The 23,347-nt window shown below is 40.0% G+C and overlaps 1 protein-coding gene across 1 annotated transcript; it reads left to right on the forward strand.

The window, feature by feature from the left end:
• Window positions 1-847: 847 nt before the first annotated feature.
• tlcd4b (TLC domain containing 4b) lies at window positions 848-21,349 on the forward strand. Its single transcript, XM_024272566.2, has 7 exons — window positions 848-1,458; window positions 4,241-4,393; window positions 10,266-10,355; window positions 15,741-15,799; window positions 18,971-19,065; window positions 19,131-19,204; window positions 19,278-21,349. Exons 2-7 carry the CDS (start codon window positions 4,248-4,250, stop codon window positions 19,609-19,611), a joined length of 798 nt encoding a protein of 265 aa, XP_024128334.1. The 5' UTR covers window positions 848-1,458; window positions 4,241-4,247; the 3' UTR covers window positions 19,612-21,349.
• The last annotated feature ends 1,998 nt before the right edge of the window (window positions 21,350-23,347 follow it).

Here is a 23,347-nt window from a genome sequence, read left to right on the forward strand (position 1 = left end):
TCGATTTAAACTAAACAGATAAATAATCAATTCATAAAAATATTAATCAATTTAGCACATAAAGCTAAAGTCCGCTGGCTTGATGCTTACATATAATGGGATTTCCCATAGGATGGCTAATGCTAACGCTCGGTTGACCTACTTTACTGACTAAATGAACATCTTTATAAACTCACAGGCATGAATTTTACAAACTCTTTTAAGGAAATATTTTTAAAGTAGCCATTTGAGATCTAAAATATGTTTTTTTTTTTTTTTTGCTCATACTTTCGTCTTCTACTGGAATAAGGCATGATGCTATAGTGTGATCGCCACCTAGTGGCCTAACTGAAACGCCCTCCAGGAGAAGCAGAACAATGTTTACAATGTTAATGATCTGAACGTTTTTGTTAGTTTCTCCTTTTGATAAACCATGTAACACTGTATACTATTAACAATCTAATTATTTCACTGATACATTTTACAGTATGTGAACTGTATCATTAATATAAATATTCATCCATTCATTCATTCATCTTCTTAACCGCTTTGTCCCTTTCGGGGTCGCGGTAATATAAATATATTCAAATTATATAGCAGATTATAGATGTATTTCTGAACAAATGTGTATAAATGTATAAACTCAAAATTGAATTGAAGAATCAAAGAATGTGTGAATGTGTGATTTGTGAATCAAATCGAATCATTTCTGGAAATTATAATTGATACCCAGCTCTATAAAGGACAGGAGGAGGCATCAGAATGAAGCAGAGCAGGGAGCTTGTGGCTACACGCTTCTTAACAATATGAATAAAGAAATATCAGAAATGCAGCTTTTGGCTTTATTTTTTGTCAAAAAAAGTGCCACAAAACATCTTAAAATAATTGTTCCCCTGAGTGGTTCTTTAACAGGTAGGGCCAAAGGGGTGGTGGGATTAAATTAAACAATTTTTTTTTATAATTTCAGCGTGAAAAGCAACAAGCTGTTCAAGAATTTATCTTTGTAATCAATAGTTTTGAACTTGGACTGCCTCCCAGCTCCTCATCTCCTAGCTTGAAGGTTGGCCTTTGTTCCTCGTGGGCGTAGCCCGTTTGCAGGGGGCGTGGGCAGGCGGGTGGGTGCGTGCCGACGTCACCGCTCATTCCCCGAGTGTCACTGCCAAAATAAAACGAGTAAAAAAAAAAGAGGAAAAAACTTTTTGGACCGGCTCGCGGCGGAGAAACTAATGGCAGCGAGGCCGTAAGGAAAGCCGCCGTCCTCCCGGGTTGTGATGCCTGTTCGAGCGGGGCTTTGTCTGCGTAGCCGCGGAGCCTGTTTTCCCCGGTCCGCCGCTGCGGGGTCTCGCTGGGAGAGCCAGCGGGCTGCGGCGGCGCTTTAGCCGACGTGCTAGCTAACGTCAACTTTAGAAAGAAAGTGGAGGAGACGCCGCCGAACGGGACTTTCACCGGCAACCTATGCGACGGACGGACGGACGGCAGGTAACAGACGCCGCTTGCTTCTTCTTCTTCTTCTTCTTTTTCCGCCACACAAAGACGACTCGAAGGCGCTCGCGCCCCGAATTCTGAATTCCCCCCCGCTTTGTGTCACTTTCTGCGGATTAGCAGCGGAACTTTGCTCGGCTTCTTCTTGTGGAGAACACCTGTCTGTGAGGAGCGCGCGGTCCATCTCCCCAGCAGTCTGGATTTATCACCCCCCTCCCGCAGCTGCACAAATCACCAAGGGGGGGTGCATTGTTGTTATGCGAGGTGAATTAATCCCCCACCCCCCCATCCATCCACCCATCCATCCATCAGCATTCATGCCGTGGATGCTGCGACTCCAAGCCGCTGCTCTGGTGTTGCATTGCGGTACACAGTAGCCGGCTTGGATTTCCCAATGAGCATATAGGGAGGAGGGGAGGGGGGCATTGAACCGCTATTATTTATGTTTAGTCGATATGTCACAGGGAGGGGGTCAGGGTTTGCTGACAGCTGCAGGATGCTTCCGTGGAACAAGGTCAAGAGTGCCCCCCCCTCCTCTAGCCTGGGACAGGCTTCTGGGAGCCGCAGTGAGGAGGCTCCTGAGCTCCTCCTCCTCCCCATGGGGCAGCAGGTGAAGAATGCCAATGAATTATTCAGGCACTTGCTGCACATGATCAGTGTGCACGGCTCCCCTTCTCAGGAGCTTCACTGAAGATCAGGAGGTGCATCCTTCAAATCCACCCGGTGTTTCCAACGTGTACAAGTTCTTCCTGCTCTTCAAACTAGTTTATGTCGGGCTGCAGTCTTTGTGTTGCTCAATATTATTCGGCAGCTATGTATAACTTCTGCACAACTTGCCTCACTGCTGCAATTTAATCAGTGCTGCAGTATCCAATAGGAATCCACGATGGCGCTGGCACTGGATCACGCTGATATCCAGTCAGACCGGGTGCTTTATGGAATCACAACATTTCCTAGTATTTGCACAATCATTTGGTGCTTTTTTGGTACTTCAGACGCTGTTTTCTGAATTGGGCTGCAGAGGAAGCTGAGTGACCCAATCAGAGGATTGCTGTGGTGTGGCAACAATAAAACCATAAATACAGAGTTGTGCAAGCCCAACTAATGACCTATTTTTTAATCTGCTTTTCTGTTTGTTTGTTTTTTTTGTCTGTCAGGAAAATGGGACCCCACACTAACGCAGTGCTGCCACAAATGATTATTTTAAAAGTCGACTAATCATCGATTATTTTTTCCGATTAGTCGGCTAATCGGGTCTGGATGTAAAGCAAACATTTTAACCATCATTAGCTTTAAACTAACTAAAAACTAGATATACAGCATTACCTGCAATAAAGCTAGTGTGAATGCTGAAAAATTCATTTGAGCGCTGAAGATACTAAAATTGATTGCTGAAAACGCTGAAGCTGATAGCTAAAAACACTGAAGCTGATAGCTAAAAGCTGAAGCTGAAAGCTAACGATGCTGAATCTGATAGGTAAAAACGCTAAAGCAAATAGCTGAAAATTCTAATGCTTACAGCTAAAACAGCTGAAGCTGAAACTGATTATGCTGAAGCTGATGGCTAAAATGCTGAAGCTGAAAGCTAACGATGCTGAATCTGATAGGTAAAAACGCTAAAGCAAATAGCTGAAAATTCTAATGCTTACAGCTAAAACAGCTGAAGCTGATAGCTGAAAACGCTAAAGCAAATAGCTGAAAATGCTGAAACTGATAACTCTGAAGCTGATGGCTTAAAATGCTGAAGCTGATACTGCTGAATCTGACAGCTAAAACAGATGAAGCTGATGGCTAAAAATGCTGAAGCTGATAGCTGATAATGCTGAATCTGATAGGTAAAAACGCTAAACCAAATAGCTGAAAAGGCTGAAGCTGATGGCTTAAAATGCTGAAGCTGACAGGTGAAAACGCTGAAGCTGATAGCCAGCTAAAATATTAGTTAAAAGCCAAATTAGTCTAAAGAACTGAAAAAAACAAGTTAGCCAAAATAGCTAGCATGCAGCTGATTTATTAGCTAAACTCCAAAATAGCCTAAAAATGTTCATAAATGTCAAAGTAGTCCAAAAAGCTAGCATAATGTCATTAAAACTTACAACTTTACTACACTCTGACTCCATATAATATAATGTAAGGACTAATCGACTATTAAATTAGTTGACTATTTTAGTCGTCGACTAATCGTGGCAGCCCTACAGTAAGGCCGTTCATTTGTGTGTTTTTGTTGTTCCTCCACTCATTTTTATGGAAGAAAAACAGCAAACAGGGGTTTTAAACTGAGAAATAAGAAGCTGCTTTGTTGGACTAAAATACAATGAGCTCAGCTCGTTGCTTCATTGCAAAAATCCTCTTTTACTTCTTTACTGAAGCTTTTGTTTCCCTTTTTTTGTAATCCCCTTGCAAACCCTGCATAATGAAAGCCTTTTGTTCTAAATTAAAATGCAGTGCTACCCCGTGTGTTCAGACACATTAATTTTCTGTTTCTTCCGTCTTTTTCTTCTTTTACTGCGTCTCCTTTCATCTCCTCCTCCTTACTGTGCCTCGGCTCCCGTGTCAGACAGCTCCTGTTCCCGGCTTGTGTTTTGTTTCCTCTTTTTCTCCCCGCTTTTGCTTTGCTGACTAGATGAACCTCCCAGGCTGCAGCTTCACCCTCCCACTGCCCTCCTGCCACATCCGTTTCTCTGCTGTCCCAGATGACTGGCAGGCTTCAACTCAACCTGTCCATGTGTGTGTCCTCCTGCCCCCCACCCCCACTGCCCCCTACTCCCTCTGTCATGTCCAGGTGAGGGATGGAGACCAGAGAGTTGACCGTGGTCGCTGGCAGCTTCGTGGGCTTCCAGCTTCTCTTCTCGGTGGCCAGCCCGCGGCTCTCCTCCTCCATCACGCCGGGTTATAGACGGCTCCCTCCGCCTAAGCTGACCGAGTGGAACTCCAGGTGTGTAACGGGAAGCTCCTCTCACCGCCTGATGGATGTTCTCGTCTTGATACTTTTTGCTTTCGACCTGGACTGAGTGACTCCTCCCTCCTGGCGTTCCAAACAGGAAGTGGTTCCAAGGAGCCAAAATCCCGTAGACTTCTATAGAGAATAAACAGTTCAGTCATTCTATTTGTCAGAATAAACCTTCTTACTCTGATACATTTTTATTATTTTTTTTAATTTTCTTGATAATCCTATTTTTCATGATAGTTTTTCTTTATTGAAAAGTTATATATTGACCAATAAAATCCTTCAATAAAAGGATGTGGTTTCACATCCAATGTTCAAAATGTTTCATTGACAGATTTTGTGTTTCCCGCTTTTAAGTGGTGGGGGTGTGGACTTCCCACAAGCTCACTCCTGATTGGAGAGAGTGGTTGCTATAGAAACAATGACTGAGACTAGTTTGGACCAATCACTGTTTATTGACAACTAAGGCTGCCACAATTAGTCGACTAATCGACCATTAAAATAATCAACGACTAATGTAATAGTCGATAAGTCGTTACTACATATTATATGGAGTCAGAGTGTAGTAAGGTTGAAAGTTATAATGGTATCTTGCAAACTTTTTGGACTATTTTGGCATTTATTAAGGTTTTTTTAGGCTATTTTGGTGTTTAGCTAATATTTCAGCTACATGCTAGCTATTTTGGCTATTTTAGGCTTTCTTCAGATTTTAGGCTAATTTTGCATTTAACCAATATTTTAGCTGACTATCAGCTTCAGCGATTTCAGCTATCAATTTCAGCATCTTCAACTATCAGCACTAGAATCTCCAGAAGTCAAATTCAGCTTGCATCATTCACACTAGTATTATCACAGGTGATGCTATACATCTAATTTTTAGTTAGTTTAAAGCTAATGATGCATGCTTTACATCCAGTTTGGGTGTGACCCAATTAGTCGACTAATCAGAGAAAAAATCAATGATTATTCGACTACAAAAATAATCATTTGTGGCAGCACTACTGACAATGTCTGGCTCCAACATGGTGGCCTCCGTAACGCAGATAAATGTTGACGGAATTCACTGTGGCTTTGTCCGAATTCCTTCACTACTCATTATATAGTATGGTTGCTATTTTCTAGTTCTATCCGAATCTACAATTCCAAAATCGATTGCCCTAGATATTTCTCTGAAGTTTTGACATTGCGTTTAAACAATTTTTGCAAAAAAAAGCAAAAACAAAACGTGTTTAAATGTAACTTTTAATGAACAATCCATGCTTTTATCATCAGAACACAGTGGATTCATAAATAGATGTTGTAAAATGTCCGAATTGATTAGATTTCCACTTTGTGAAATCGGTGACGAAAGTTGTGAGCATGGTGTCTGAATTGCTTTTACAATCCAGGGCACTAGATGGTCCTACACTATGCAGTTTTTTAGTAGTTAGGGATTAGGGTGGGAATTTAGACATAGCCTGTATTTTGGTTGGAGCCAGAGGTAGAGCATTGTCTATTGGTGACATCACACTCTCTCAATCCAGTTCTCATATACAGTCAATGGTTTAAACCAGGGGTAGGGAACTCTGGTCCTCGAGACCCGCCTTCCTACATGTTTTTCAATATACCCTGATCTTGCATGTTCTTATTGGCTGGACACACCTGAACCAGGTAACTGTTTGAGTCCCTACTCATGACTGATTACCTGGTTCAGGTGTGTCCAGCCAATAAGAACATGCAAGATCTGGGTATGTTGGAAAACATGCAGGAAGGTGGCTCTCGAGGACCAGGGTTCCCTACCCCTGGTTTAAACCCATCAAAACAAACCAACAGAAAACTGTGGAACCATTCAAGTCACTTTTTGAGCTCATTTCCTATCTATCACCATTAAATAGACAGGTTCACTCATACAACCTGTGGATCAAACTTCCACTTTGAGTTAAGACCACTGACTGTATATGAGAACTGGACCAAGCAAGTTTGACATCATCCATAGAGAATGTTTTACCTCTGGCTCCAACCAAAATACAATCAATTGAATCAACAGTTTTTTGCATATGGATTCCACCATGTTGGAGCCAGACTTTGATTGCTCCAAAGTAACGTTTCTATGGCAACCACTCACCAATCAGTAGTGAGCTTGTAGGAAGTCCACACCTCTACCACTTGAAATCTATCAAACGTTCTGAATTTTCAACGTGACCACATATTTTATTGAGGCACCTGATAAAACTTGAATAACTTGAACAATAGAAAACAAAATTATGAAAAACAAAAGAGAATTATCAAGAATGTGTTTTAAAAAAGTATCAGATAGAGAATGGTTATTCTGACTGAGTACCGGCTGTTTGTTTCTCAATAGCAGTCTATGGGATTTTGGCTTCTTGGAGCCAGCAGGAACTTCCTGTTTGGATCATAAGGTGGGGGGAGCCACTCAGTTCAGATCTCATGTAGCGTCAACAGTAAAAAAAAACAAAAAAAAACACAGTTTTTATTAGGTAGTCTTTATTAGGTTTTTTTCCAAAAAAAATATAAACAGACATTTCTTTTGTTTTTATGCTTCTAAATACATGTTTTGGATAAATGAGAAATGTCAAAATTGCATTGAAATATGATTAAAGACTGTGAAATGTTCGCGCTAAAAACATTGATGGATCAGTTTTCTCTCTTTATTCAGACTAATCAATGGTTGAACTATCATTATGAATCGGTAATAAATAACAGTTTATAAGAGTTTTTGGGAGAAAAAGGTGCAAAACATTTCCTTCAGAAGAATTTGGAGTTTAGCTAATATTTTAGGATTATGCTAGCTGGTTTGGAAAAGTTTGGTTGTGTCTGAATTCCCCCCAATGCTTAACAACTAAAAACACTATATAGTGCAGGACTATCCAGTGGCCTGGATTTTAAAGGTAATTCAGAAACGATGCTCACTACTTTTCTTTTGTTTTTCTAAACACTGGATATGACATCACTGATTTCACAAAGTGAAAATCGAATAAATGTGAACATTTAACGACGTTTATTTATGACTCCACTGTGTTCTGATGGTGAAAATGTCGTTGGTTTATTCAAATATTACATTTAAACACGCTTATTGCTCAAAATTGTTCAACCACAATGCATTGTGGTCTATATTCACTAATCTAGTAAGCATCGATGAATGCAAGTTTTTCGCAAAGTGCCCAAAAATTTCACTTGATTCTGGAATTAGTAGATTTGGACAGCACTAGAAAATGGCGAACACACTATATAGTGATTGGGGCTAATTTGGAGTTTAGCTCATATTTTAACAATATGCTAGCTGTTTTGGGAAAATGTTTCCAGTTATTTATTCATTTTTTTTGCTAGTTTGGCATTTAGCTAGTATTTTAGCAAGATTTAGGATTCAGCATTTTCAGTTATCAGCTTTGGTATTTTGACCTGTTAGCATCTTTATCTTCAGCAGCCACATTCAGCTTACAGCATTCACTCTAGCATTATCGCAGATACTGACGTATATCTAGTTAAAGTAGATCTATTATCGTGAAGACTGATTTAAATGTGATTATTCAACATATTTTCAATGGGTTTTTGTACTCAACAAGAACACCAATATGATTCAAATCTAAAAAAAGTGAAAGGCTGAAATATTGATTGATTGTGCAGCAGAAGCTTCCTGCTACAGTGCACAGAATATAACAGAAGTGCTGAGTAAGGCACATTCTGTTCTAAAATATCATGTTTTCACAGAGGAGAGCAAGAAAAAATCTGCCAACTGTTTCTGTGAACTAAACCCAGCCGAGTGAAATAAGCTCAAACTGTTGATGGAAAGATAAGTGGATCACTACGCAGATTTCTTTAAAGTAAAATACTTTATAAAGACAATTCTAATCTAAAATCTGAGTGGAGCGAAGTGGTAGTTCAAAGCGGTGTCTGCTGGGATGTATGGCCCCTCCACCGCATGCATCCACCTCAGGGTGAGGTTCAAAGGGCAAAAATCTGCTATTGCGTAACACCCCCCTCCCAGTTCATTTCACAGCGTCTTATCCACCTCCTCCACCGTCTTATTCTGCTGCAAATGCAAAGATAGGCTGTCCATCAGCTGCAGGCGTGCTTGTTGATAACAGAGCCGGTGGAGTGCACCGACCGAGGAAACCGAGAACGTGAAAGAGAGTTCACGTCTGGGGGGTCTTCTGTTGCGTAACAGCTGCTTCTCAGTAACCAAGTGTTTATGTAACCCCAGTGTAAGTGCACTCAGAGAAAATGCAGCTCGGAGTGAACGGCCATCAACTCCTGTGAACTGAGTCGGTATGATGGCCCCAAACAGACGGTCAGAGAGAGTCCGTGCGCCTTTTGCTTCTTTGTCAACACTTCCTCTGCGACTCTCCGTTAGAAAGCCACTCCAGACGCGTACAATGGCTGCTCTGTGGAGTCGGTTTGGCCTGGGATCAGGGGAGCAGCTGAACGGCCTCAGAGACGGCTCAGTGATAGAGCTGCAACTGTCATTATGGAATGAGAAGAAGGAACCTTTGGACTTCTGAAATGCTTCACCCAAGACACGCATCAAAGTCAAGTAGTGCTGCCAAAACGATTATTTTAATAGTTGACTAATCACAGATTACTTTTAACGGTTAGTCAACTAATCAGGTCATGCGCAATTGGATGTTAAGCACACATCTTAACCATCATTAGCTTTAAACTAATTTAAAACTAGATATATAGCATTACCTGTGATAATGTTAGTGTGAATGCTGTAAACACAATTTGACGGCTGAAGATGCTGAAATTGATAGCTGAAATCAACTAATAGCTGAAATTGCTGAAGCTAATAAGTGAAAACGCTGAATCTGATAACCAGCTAAAATATTAATTAAATTCGAAGTTAGCTTTAACAACTGAAAAAAGCTTAAGTTAGCCAAAACAGCTAGCATGCAGCTGAAATATTAGCTAAACTCCAAAATAGCTTAAAAAACTGAAAAAAGCCCAAATTAGCAAAAACAACTAGCATGCAGGTGAAACATTAGCTAAAAACCAAACTAGCCTAAAAAACCTTAATAAATGCCAGAATAACACCAATAAATCTTTCAACTTTACCACACACTGACGTCAAATAATATAAAATAACAACTAATCAACTATTAAATTGGTTGTTGACTATTTTAATAGTCGATTAGCATAACATTACCATCAGGTTATGTTGTCCGACCCTCCAGATCATTTTATTTTATTTTTATTAATGGCCCGGAGTTATCTTGCACTCATTTCTAACTTGTATAATTTGATTAAAAATATATTTTTATGGAGAGTAAAATGGTCAAATGTATTTAAGATTTAAGTTGATTAATTCTGGAATAATATTCCTGTTTTTTTATTGTTCATAATTATGTAAAAAAGTTGTGATTTAAAGATTTTTGGATTAACTAAGATTTTTTTAAGCTGTTTTGGAGTTTAGCTAATATTTCAGCTACATGCTAGTATTTTAGGCTAATCTGGCATTTAGCTAACATTTCAGCTAGCTATCAGCTTCAGCGTTTTCAGCTATCAATTTTAGCATCGTCAGCGGCCAAATTCAGCTTACAGCATTCACACTAGCATTATCACAGGTAATGCTATATATCTAGTTCATAATTATGATAAAAAGTTCTTAAAGTTTTAAAAATGTAGTTTTAGTGTTCTGTAAGTGTTAATTCTGTTCGGCCCGCGACCTAATGTGTATTTTGGTTTTTGACCCCCTGTGCGATTGAGTTTGACACCTCTGACCTCTGAAGCTCAAAGCTGATGTTCTAAGCTAAGACTGTGTTCATCTCCCTTTCAGAAAGAAGACATTCAACTAATTGTTTCTAACGAGCTTCCGGTAATCCCGTTAGTGTGTGGAAACGTGATCCTGTTTGTTCGTCCTCAGGTTGGTGTCCACTGTGCACGCCCTGATCGTTGGGTTCTTCTGTTTATACATCCTGTGGTTTGATGACGCCGTCAACGCCAACCCAGTCTGGTAAGAGGAGCACGAGAGTGCTGACTTGACAGAAGATTTTATTTATGAATGAGCAGTTTTAATCTTAAAAGAAAGTCCCAAACATAAACCTAAACCTACTAGTTGAAGTCTGAACTGGTTCCTTGTTTATTAGGAACTATTAAAGGATCTTATTGCACAAATTCGAGTTGAAATGAATAACATTTAACAACATTAATCATAAAATAAATCTTAAAATATGTGGTGTTTTTATTTTTTATCCAGAGATCTTCACTGTATCTTCTAATCTGAACGTTCTTACTAAATAACAGCAAAACATAGATCAAAAGAAGTGTCTGTTGCAAGAACATGTATCATGTTAAAAGTCGTTTTGATGCATTACATTACATCCATTACATTTTCCATGAGTTGCTGTTGCATCGCTGCTCCATGTTTGTCTGCTAACTATCTACGGTGGCCATTTTGGTCCAGTTATGTCACTCCCAGAGTGGATCGTATTCAGACTGAGGAATCTCAGAGCAAACTGGAGCTCAGTCTGATTGGAAATTAAGCAAGACCACCTCGAAAGATAGGTTTGAGAGCAGTTCCTGGTCCCGGACCAAGGCTCCCTTGCGTGTATTCAGACTGAAACCTTGTTCCAGATTATCGGGCGAAACAAACTCTGGTTCACTTTAAGGTAGAGGTCTGCAACCAGATCCACATGTGGCTCTTTTATCTCTCCGTGGAGGCTGCTTGACCAAACATAAAATAAGTCATGGAGACTGCTGATCCAGACATGTTGACCGTCAGAGTCAGCAGCTCCTGATAATGGCTGTCTAACCAAAACTACCTAAAGAAAACAAATAAACAAAGCCTGAAAACTAAGACTACCAAGATCCAACCCCAAACTAAAATAACAAAACCCAGCAGAGTAAGACTGCTGAGGACAAAGAGGAGAAACGAACAAAAAAAAAAAGAAAAATATAATAGATTTTTTTTTTAAGTAATGATTACCTACTTATTTACAGTATTTTAGATTAGTTAAATGTATAAACTGATGTCGAGGTTCTCATAGATGATAAACTATGTAGGTTTTTACATCCTGTTGACCTGAAGACGTCTTGTTTGTTCAACTCTACCTCCAGAATGAACAGATTTTATATGCAAAGTAAAACTTTGGTAAAAAGTTTGATGCTTTATGGGTAAAAGCACATTATCTAGTGCTGGACAACATTGGTTATTAGCTGCCCAGAGCTGCACTGAGATGATCCTGTTTGGCACAGAGCAACTTTTATTTTGAAAATAACTTATTTAAGCCTCTTTCGAACTTAAAAAAAAAAAAATCACATTTTGAGACATGCTAGGTTCTTTTTATATTTTTGCCAAAAAACAGACATGATTCCCATTTTTTATAAAAAAAAAAAAAAAAAAAAGAAGGTCATGAATGCAAATCCATTTTTTTAAAGGCTAAAGTAAAACTATGCGGCTCCTTCTTGGTTTTGGTCAGTGGAAACTGAGTCCAAACGGCTCTTTTACTGTTAAAGGTTGCTGACCTCTGCTTTGAGGAAAACAGATGTGTCCAGTCTGAACGCACCCTAAATAGAAGAAAAATCTGCTGTATTTATTTTCTATAACTTTTCAATATTTGTTTATATTGGCAACATTTTTCTACAGACCAAGAACAGTCAAAAATCAAAATTCTTGTTAGAAAAATGCAGACACAAAGAAACCTGCATTAAAACTCAGTTTGCTGCCCTGCTGGATGTCCATTAGTCTGAGAGTCTTTAAACAAGTTCAGGATTTGGTCTGAGGACATCCTCACGATGTTCATCAGAAAGATCACTCCTGACTGAAGAGTTCAGGACTTCCTCTCCCAGTTTTTCAACATGTAATCTCGTCCCACAAACATGCTTGCTGTGCATTGTGGGACTTGTAGCGGCGCACATAGGTCACTCCTAATCAGATACTATTGCACAGGCCTTATCTTGGGTTGTATGCAGCCTTCAGTTTGTCATTTGTGCCATCAACTATCTGGAGAAGAAAGTGTTGGATTTATGAAGTTAATCTAAAGTTACTGTTAAAAGAGTACTCTGCTTGTCTGTCTTTACGTTGACTGTCATTCCAGACCACAACGTCAGCGTCATCCTTAGATGAAAAATGCAACACAAAACCTTTTCCGGGTTTTATTGTGAATAAAATATAAGTTTAATAAATTCCCTCTTCATCCTTGGCTGTTTTATGAACATTTTATGCAGCTTCCTGCAGAGCTGTGGTTGTTATAGTAACACACCTCGTCACCGAGAAGCTGTGAAAGAGGAAGAGCGAGCGCTCTTTCAGGAAACTGGATCCTGACTGGCAGCTTCAAGCTCCGCTGGGAATGTGCAGACCGATAAAGGGATGAAGACTGGAGGTGGGGAAGGGTGGAGGACAGTCGGTGTTGGAGGTTAATGTCTTTTTGCAGCCATGAAGATAGCAGGAGAAACGAGGGTAGTGTGGATCTACTGTCTGCAGCGCCCAACCAGTCAATCCTAAATCAGAGTTATGTCTTCTGGCAGAAGGTTTTTCTGCTTTCTCTATTATTTATCTTTCTAGAAGTGTCCTTCAAAGCCTCCTCAGAAGCTATGAACCCTCGTGAGTCCTCCTATTGATGCACCACAGTAACCAGCTCTGCTGACTGAGCAGAAGAAGGAAGAAAAGACAGAGGAGAGGTCATCCCTCCATCCTAAACATCTTTGCCTCTCTGAATGACTATGGCAGGGGTGTCAAACTCAATCGCACAGGGGGCCAAATCCAAAACACACCTTAGGTCTCGGGCCGAACTGGATAAACATCTATTGAACACACTAAAAATGCATTTTTAAAACTTTAAAACTGTAACTTTTTAACATTGGTATGAACTAGATATGTAACAGTACCTGCAATGTGTGAATGCTGAAAGCTGAAATTGGCTGCTGAAGATGCTGAAACTGATAGCTAAAAACACTGAAGCTGATAGCCAACTAAAATATTAGCTAAATGCCAAATTAGCCTAAAAACTTAAAATAGGTTAGCCAAAATAGCTAGCATGTAGCTAAAAAAATAGCTAAACTTTAAATTGGCCTAAAAAAAGAAAAAAAAGCCTAAATTAGCCAAAACAGCTGTTGGTAAATATTAGCCTTACTCCAAAATAGCCTAAAAATATATTTTTTAAAAAGTCTAAAATAGCCAAAACAGCTAGCATGTAACTAAAATATTAGCTTAACTCCAAAATAGCCTAAACAACTTTTTGTAAATGGCAAAATAATCCAAAAAGCAATCAGAATGCCAATTTTTAAAACTTTAAAACTGTAACTTTTTTCGAAGCATTCACACTATAAACATTTTATTTCATTTTATAATAGTTTTATTTACAGATTTTTATTTAAGTTTTCAAATTTTCCTCTAGTTTAAAATATACATTTTATTTAGATTTATATCTTTTTTCTCAAAGTTCAAGTATAAAACTTTTCAAATGGTCTTTTTTTATTTAAAATTTACCAAGTCTTTAATTTGACCCTGGTTTGACCCCTTAACCGTCTTCCCAAACTGGGAAAGTCCCGATCCTCTGCTGCTCCTGTCCTTGCAGCCGTTGAGAGCGCGGTCAATCTGATTGTCTTACTGCTGCGTCTCGCCCGCTGTATCAACAGAACTGGCGTGGCTGGAGCTGCACCGTTTGTTCTGAACCTCTTATCAAAAAGCCGCCGCTATCAAGCGGCACGTCGACCAGCCTCGCCTCTGCTGGATGTCCGGATTAGCTCATCATAACTGAGCCTCAGCAAGCACAATATGGAAAAGTTAAAGGTTGAAAAGCGTTTTGTTCTGAAACAGAAACCCTTTGACCTCCTCGTCTTTACGAACGATCGATTGAAGCTCTTGTAGATAAACGTAAGTCATAGATTTACAGTCTCGGCCACTAATTATTGTCTTCTCTTTCAATCTAAACACCGTGGAAAGCTGCTGCTGGGAATTAGGTCGTGAGGAGAGGCATGCACTTCTTCTTGTTTATGGTTCAGCTCTCCGGCGTTTGTTTGCTTTATGCTCGTTTTTCAGGGCGAGCGTGTGGACTGATGACACGCCGCAGAAAAAATGCAACAGAATCCAGTGATTGTTTGAAAGCACACACTGCACCCAGGAGAAAGCTGGGATTGCTTCTGTAGATGAGGCTTTTGAAGTGAAAAAGGGCTGCCACGATTAGTCGATTAATTGACTATTAACATAGTTGGTGACTAATTTGATAGTAGATTAGTCGTTCCAAATTCAGCTTACAGCATTCAGACTAGCATGATCACAGGTAATGCTATATATCTATTTTAAGCTAATGATGGTTAAGATGTGTGCTTTACATCCAGTTTGCGCATGACTCGATTAGTCGGCTAATCGGAATAAATGATCGGTGGTTTGTCGACTATTAAAATAGTAATTTGTGGCAGCACTACTCTGAAACTTCAATTTTAGGACCTCACTGATGAGCGTTTCTGTTGGGAAGTTTGATAACGAGGATATCATGACACTCCCTGCCTGTATCTGTCCAAGAGTAAACTCCAGCCTGGTAACCGCATCACCGAGCCGGATGCTGATTTTTTCTTTTTCTTTGGAGGATGAAGACTCCCTGAGTTCTTAGTGTGATGCATGGCTGTCTCTGTGCAGAGGTAAAGCGATCCAGCTGATCTGTTAGAGCAGAGGAGAGGGAGGAAAAAGGAGCCGAATTCATCAATAATGATGTGAAACTGCTTTTCAATAAAGCTGCTGTCGTAAATGTGACGCGCTCCGCGTGCCCTCATGCTAGTCAAACACTGAAAGTCCTTGAACTCTCTCCTGCTCTGATACATCTTCAATGGACGAGTCGAGGGTCATTTGGCGGGCAAACGGGGGCTCTGATGAGCCGACGGGAGGCAGTTTAGTGAGTAAGGTCAGAGTGAACTCTTCTTTCTGCGGGGTCGAGGACCACGCCGTCAGAATCGTTTGATTCCCGGGCTGTGTTTGTTGTGTGCAGTCTGAGGCTGTGTTTGTACAGTAGGCGTGCGGCGAGGTCATGTGACGCAGACTTTCCGCCTCTTATCTGCCACACGACACCAAGGATCGCCTTTCCATTCAAAAAGAAACAGCGTGTATGTTTTTGTTCTCAACAGCATTTGTTATGACAGCAGAGCCCGCCGTCCACGTGGGAACGGAGACGTCTCCAAATGAAAAAAGAGGGAAAAATAGTCCCAGAGACGGGAATTCAAACCTTTGCAAACTGTATTTGAAAGACTTCCTATATGTAAAGATATTAAAGCTTTTTAAACGCCTGCAGAGGTGCATCGATCGGATCGTTCACTCCGGCCACTAAGTGAATGAATAGCTCTGAGGGCGATAGTGTTTCAGCTGAACTACAATGACCTTTACTCTTTGTTCTTTGCTTTTCCACAGGGGTGACCCCAATCTTGTCAAACTTAACGTAGCCATAACCTGTGGTTACCTCATCTATGGTAAGCTTTCATCCGTATTTCAGCCTCTGTTCGTTTGAGACAAACAACCAGGGAGCAGATTTTAAGCATAACACTACATGATTAACAGTTAGAAAGAAAAATCACTATATTTAGCAAGTTTAATGTTAAGCTGCTTTTGAAATTAAATTATCACTTGCTTAGTCTGACTGGAGTGTTATTGCTGCTTACTTTTATATTTATGGACTAAATGTTCAATTTGCAGAAAACATGAATTCTACCAACGATAAATGACAAAAATAAGCTATGTAGCAATGAGTAACCTATGGTTACCTGTACAGTAAAAACACTTAAAGACAACAAGGTCCTCCATTGAAAAAAATACAACAGCTGTAAAGGGAAAGTCACTCCACAAGTTTCTTTAAAGTAACTCATTAACTCAAAGACAAACATTTCCACCTTGAGATAAAGGAAAAATAAGGATTTAATGATTGTTCAAAAACTAATCAGTCAGACGTTTTTTTTTTTTTTTCATGAGTTTAAAGTTTAACTTAGACTAAAGAAAAACAGGAAGTCTCTTATACGATAAATCCATACGTTTTAAGACTTTAATATCTGTAGCTTTTCCTAAACCACCTTAAAGGGTCCATACCATGCTTTTCTTTAGTCTTTCAGAGTAAACTGTATCCATATCAATAATCATATATACATAAAACTAATTATTTATGAAATATTAGTTATTTTTGCATACTCTTTTCATACCTGGAAGCAAAACCACTTGATCTCTGACACTACGCCTTTCACTCTTTGAGGGGGCCGCCCACTTCATGACATTATCCTGGAGCCGTTGTCGTAAGCGTGTCGCCCACAAAAAAAAAAAAAAATCATCTGATTTTTTTTTTTTTTTTTTTTATTGATGTACATTCTGTGCACTTTTCCGTCTATGCCCAACAATTCATGTTCAATCCAGTTCTTCCAATTCATCACTCACGTTTTCTAACAAGAAATAGTCTGCTCCCTTTCTCCACCAGGAAACAGTCTTCTTCCTTTCTCTACCTGAAGATAGTCTGCTCCATTTTCTCAATCAGAACATAGTCTTCACCAGGAAATAATCTGCTCCATTTATCCACCAAAACATAGTCTGCTCCCTTTCTCCACCAGGAAACAGTCTGATTCCTTTTTCCACCAGGAATTATTCTGCTTCTTTTCTCCACCAGGAATTGGTCTGGTCCCTTTCTCCACCAGGAAACAGTCTGTTTCCTTTCTTTACCAGAACATAGTCTGCTCCCCTTCTCCACCAGGAATTAGTCTGCACTTGTGCCATTACCAGATATATTCAGGATCTATCCCAACATGTAGATTCCTCACCAGAAGTTTCTTCACAAAGTTTGAAATCATAACGGCCGACGTCTGCACGAGCCGGGGTTGGGGGGCTCACGAAGCTAGCTGATCACCGCTAGCTTTACGGAGAAAGTGTTTGTGTTAGCCTTAGGGAGGTGCAGAGTCCCCCTGAAAGGGGCGTTCTCACTCTGTGACATCAGCACGTGAGGACCTGCTCGTTTTTCCTCGTGCAGGTTTTTAGAGGATTACTCAGAAATGCTTGGATGGATCATAAAACCACTTTTGGGTTCTTTACAGTGAGGAATGAACATTATAATACACTTAAAAGCTTTAAAAGTTTATTTTTTATGGTATGGCCCCTTTAAAACATTTGTTTCGCCAGTGAAGACATTCAAACGAAATGATCAATTTCATTTAAAAGTATCTTTCATCAATATTACAGGTTGTTACAATTGATCCCTTTTTGTCTAAAATGTGACCAAAGGTGGTTTTGTGTCTGTAAAAGGAGCAGATTTTTACATTCTTTGGTTCAAGAAGAAGCACCCGACACTTGTACGTTATTAACTCAGAACCCTTTCAAATGGGTTTGAGATAATCACAATGACTGTCAGAATCTTTACACACATTTTTGGAATGTTTCAATAATCAAAAATGTAATAAAAAATGTTAAATATGAATAATTCCAGCCAGAAAACCCTGAAACTCCAGTGAGAAATTAGAGAAGCGGTGTAAAAGCTTGAAGAGGTTTTGGAGGATCTCCCACAAACGTGTGAGCACACTTTAACAAATTATAGACGGCAATTAGACAATCGTTTCCTGGATTTATTTCAACCACATTTCTCACATTTCCTGCTGAATGTCATTTATTGTATAATTTCTATGACTGTCATATTAAGAAGAGTTTATCTCAAACACGTACAGAAACTGTTGGATAAAAAACAAAAATGTTTTTTTAAGAATTTTAATAAACAAAAAAAATAGCGATGTTAACCACTAACAAATATATAATTTTTTTGTCAAATGTTATCAGGTTTGACAAATTAAGAAACATTTCTGAAAGTCTGAGAACCTCAATTTAACTAAAACTTGACCCAATATTTCAATGTATTCTTTACCCATTTTTTCAACTTAATCAAATAAACTTAAGTAATGCAAAGTTCTTTATGAAACTAAAACGACTTTCAGATGTAAAAACAAACACTTTAACTTAACCGTTTAATAACATATAAACCATATAATGACACAAATAGAACTCCAATTACCCATAGAAGTTTAAACTTTAGCTTGATGTAAAGGTTTACATTCATTCATCCTTCCATCCATCTATCTCAACAGAGTTAGATCCACGATTACAGCAGCTGTACAAAGAGTTTTTGCTTCCAGATGATTAACGTTTACATCTGAGGCCGTCTCTTTTGACGTCCAGAGTTTGGGGTTTTGGCTCACATGTTTCTCAAACCTGGATTCTGGGTAGTTTTGACTTTCATTGTTGCAGAGAACCAGATCGGAGATTAGCTGCCATCTCATGACTTTAAAAACCACGTGACAGCTGTCCAAACTACTTTAACCCCTGAGGTGTTCAGTGACGTTAAAACACAAAATCTTTAACTGTAACTTTTCAACCGTTAATTCACAATCTACTGGAATGATCGTGTTAACGGCTGAAAAGTTACAATAAATCAAAGAACATAAACACTGGAGCTCCGATGTTAAAGGTTTAAGCTTGTCAAATTTTTAGGATTTAGATCCTCCAAGATTATACCTTAATTGACATGAAAGTTGTTGTTTTTTTGTTTGTTTCTGACTGAAAATCTGAAAAAAGTTTTCAGAAAGTAACTTCTTCTTCATTTTGTCCGCTTCCTGCTGCCGTAGATCTCGTGTTGTTGGCATGTAACTGGAAAACCATGGGGGACAGTTTTTTCGTCTGCCACCACTTGGCGGCGCTCTACGCTTACGGATATGTTTTGGTGAGTGTCCGATTCTCCTCGAGTGTGTTTCCGTGTTGTGGCCTGACGGCGTCTTTGTCTCGCAGACACGCGGCGTGCTTCCATACTTCGCCAACTTCCGCCTCATCTCGGAGCTGTCCACGCCCTTCGTGAACCAGAGGTGAGGACTCCTCCGCTCTGTGAGGCGTTCCTTCTTCCTCGCCTCGTCTCACGCCGTTCCCTCTTTTATCCAGGTGGTTCTTTGAGGCCCTGAAATACCCGCGCTCTCACCGGATGGTGGTCTCCAACGGCGTGGCCATGGCGGTGGTGTTCTTCCTCGTCCGCATCGCCGTGATGCCGTCCTACTGGGCCAGTGTCTTCGCCACTTTCGGCACGCCGGAGTTTGAGAGGCTGGGCCTGGGCGCTCAGGTGGCCTGGATCACGTCCTGCATTGCGCTGGACGTCCTGAACACCATCTGGATGTATAAAATCGCCCGCGGCTGCTACAAGGTTATAACTGGGAGGGGCGGGGCTAAAGTCAAAGACGCAGAGGAGAAGAAGTCTTCTGTGAACAACCACACCGACTGATGAACGCGAGCGCTGGAGTTCTCAGGTTTCTTAGCCCTCTAGCGGAGGAGGAGAGCGACTCACTACAGCACCAGCAGCGTCAACATTTCACCTGTTCCTCCCTGCATCTCCTCTGAAGTGCCTGTGACAAACAGGAAAGCAATAAGAGCGAAGCAGGAAGACCACCACCTCCTCTTCCTCCCTCCTCGACTGCGCAGGCGACGGGAAACCCACCTCAGAGCAAGAGAAAAGCACCACAATGCCTCTCCTTCAGTATTACCTGCTGTGGCCTCTTTCTGACAAGTAGCGCCTCTTTAAGTCACCAGCCAAGCCCCGGTAGACCTTTTTAAAATGTAGATTGTACGTTTAAGACACTCTGAGTGTACATGCAGGACAGAAAAAGCACACGTTAGCTTCTTATCAGACTGTTGTGTCATCCCATCCGACGGTTTCATTCTACCTCTTCCCCTCAGCTTTACACAGACTCCAAATGTTTATCTGTCAAAAACGTCCTCTGAAAATGTGGGGAAGGAAATTCAAGCACAACATCTTTCATTTGCGATAAAATCCTCCAAATCCTGTGCAGTTCTTCTGGATCGCCCCAAGCAGATGAACGCCATCTAAGGAGGAATCGCAATAATCTAAACGCATCGGTCTTCCAGAATGTTCCCCTCCAAGCGTGATCGAAGCATGACCCCTAATGTGTTTGATGATTTTCCTCTGCATGTTTTTACGAGTCTGCACTGGAGCTGCTATGCAGGCAGAAGAAGAAGCACTCGCTCAAGCACTTGTCCGAGGGGTTTCCGCTGCTCCCGTCCCGTCGGAGCATCCGAACCTTTTCCTGAATGACTGCAGCGAGCTCTCTCGGCGTCTGCTGCTTCTCTGATCCTCTGTGGAGAGCACACTCCTGTCACAGGGGGGGGGGGCGACGGTTCCTTGTGCCTTTACACAAACGGTCAAACTCTTTTTATTGTTCTGTGTGACTCGAACCTGCCTGCACAACAGTTAACCGGCCAAGTATTCCATCCCGAAGCTCGTCCTCCTTTGGGTGAAGCTGTTTCGTTGCTGTGGATCCATGTAGTGGCATTGTAATTATCTCAGTTTTGAAAAAAAAAAAAAAAAACGAGCATGGCAATCAGTGTATCTGAAGAAGCTGTGAAAGATGAACCGTCTTTTTTGGGGGGAGGGGGCGGAGACCTCGTCTCACGCACAAAACGCAAAGCACAGGTTGGTCCTCGACTCCCAAACCAGGCGTTTTCTCCGGGTCCTCCGCGGATCTCTCAGTAAATGAACGATGAATGAACGTTTTTCTTTTGGGAGACGATAGTTCATTAAATCAATGAACACAATGTACTGAAGGATATGTCTAAGAGATATGTGCAGTATTGTCTCATGTAATGATGGATTGAAAATGTTGCACCCAAATTTATTTTTTTTCCAAATTACTCCCAGAATCAGGTTTTGGATGTTTTCTGAATAAACCTCTAATTATTTTATGATTCATCGTGAACAATAAGGTATGAATGACTTCAAACAGCGTCTGAGTGAGGAAGAACATCCTCTTTACAGTTCAAGAAACCTCTTTTCCTGGAGGTTTTCATGTGAAATGATCAATGCTTGATCCCGAGCGTGGGTGCAGGTCCGACTCAGACCGCTGTTGACTAAAATGACCACTACTACTAACCATAACTGTAGAGCCGAAAGCCCAGACTTACTTGAAAGTATTGTTCTTCAATAAAGTTGAAGAAGAAAAACTGTTGCCGTTCATTCCTGTCATTGATTTGAAGTTTATTGGAGATTATAGTCATCATTATGCATAAATTAAGCTGATCGCTGTTGAAGCTTTCAACAGTTAAACTGCAAAGGATTCTGGGATGGCCATGCATCTCAAAAGACATAATGTTGTGATTCTGCCGCTCTGTTTTTTGGCATGTAAAACTCAATCACACTTTCAGGGATTTCAGCAATCTTGGTATCAAAACGTTCAGCTCATTCAAAACGTTACTGCTTGTAGTTTTGGTATTCATAAATTATATAGTTTTTAAAATATTGAGCAAAATATGACCTATAGGAAATAAATGAAAGTCTTCAAATTTCATAATTTTATGTAGATTAGCAACAAGACTTTAAATATATTCATGGACTGTGTTTTCATCTTTTATGGTAGGTTTTGAAAAAAAAAGCTAATATTTTAGCAACATGCTAAAATTTGGCTACTTTAGTTTACTAAGGATTTTGTGGGTATTTTGGAGTTTACCTATAAGCAATGTGCTAACATTGTTGGCTAACTTGTTATCTGATGAGGCTTTTCTTAGGTTGACTTAGAGTTTAGCTTCTATTTTAGCAACATGCTAACGTTTTCGACTAATTTAGTTTACTGAGGAATTTTAGGCTATTTTGGAGTGTAGCTAGTATTTAAGCTAGCTTTTTAGCTAATTTGGCCTCTACTGAGGTTTTTTGGTCTAATTTGGAGTTTAACTAAGAAACACACTAAATATTCTTTGCTAAATTGGCGTGTATTAGGGATTTTTTTTTGCATTTTAACTACAAATTTGTCAGAAATTTAGGTCAACTTCAGCACTCTTTCATAGTTATTTAAAGAAAGTTCCGGTCTTCTAGCAAATTTAACATTTTGCAAGTAACTTTGTATTTTCAGCAAACCCCTACAGTGATTAAAGTAAACACTCAAGTTGTGATATAAAAACTTCACTTCAAAAAATGTTGACAGTCATACTTAACATTTTTGGAGAATTACTTTTTTATTAATTACAATTAAAAGTTCATTTTATTTGAATTAACCATACAGTTTATATATATATATATATTTAAACAGAATGTTTTTTTTCCTAAACTGTGTGTTTTGTTTTCATTTTAGTGCCAGCGGTTTAGCCGTAGTCTTCCCACCCCTGGTTTAAATGGTCAGAAACACTGAAATTCAGTCCTAGAGTTTCCCCCGCCGTCATTATCCCGACTGCTCTGAGGAAGATCAGATTACAAGACTCCTGAGAGAAGGTGAAACTATGAAGACGAGCAGAGCAGCTGTGGATGAAGAACTGTGGATGAAAAACGTCCCAAACTTTGACATTTTTTTAAATCTGTTGCAGGAGATTTTTAGGACCAGCAGACGCTTCAGAACATGACCTCCATCCTCGCTGGCGTCATCACCCCGTGATTTGTCTCCCTGCTATTCCTAAAGGCGTCTGTGCTCCTGAAGAAACGATGAATGCTGCAGCAGCAGCAGCAGCTCATCATCCGCCTGCTCTTATTGCAGCGCTGTGTCTTTGTCAGACGCATTTGCAAAATGGATGAGGACGTTTTATGGGTTTGGAAATCTTCCCAGCTGATTCACGGCTCGTCCTGCTGGCTTCCTCACAGCACGTGAAAGACCTCGAGTCTTTGGAGGCTTTTTCATTGTAAAACAAAAGATTTTACTTAGGTTTATTTTGTACTGTTTTATAAAATAGTACAACTGCGCCACCTGCTGTTACAAACTCTGCCTACACACTGCAAAAAGTTTCTTTTTGGTAAGATTATTCTTCTCACTTAGTAGATTTTATGACAGATCATTTCCTTTACTTTTAGAGTTTTGGCACTTAATTATCTCAATAAGATATTAAAGCTTGTTAGTAAGATTGTATTACCTATTATGAGTAAAAAAAACACTTGAAACTAGAATGTTAATAATTACAACAGTAACATTATCATCATTCAAATCTGACATTTGTATGGACAAAAACAATGCAGGAGTTTTCTCCTT

Source organism: Oryzias melastigma, linkage group LG8 (assembly GCF_002922805.2).
Source record: "Oryzias melastigma strain HK-1 linkage group LG8, ASM292280v2, whole genome shotgun sequence".
NCBI lineage: Eukaryota > Metazoa > Chordata > Actinopteri > Beloniformes > Adrianichthyidae > Oryzias > Oryzias melastigma.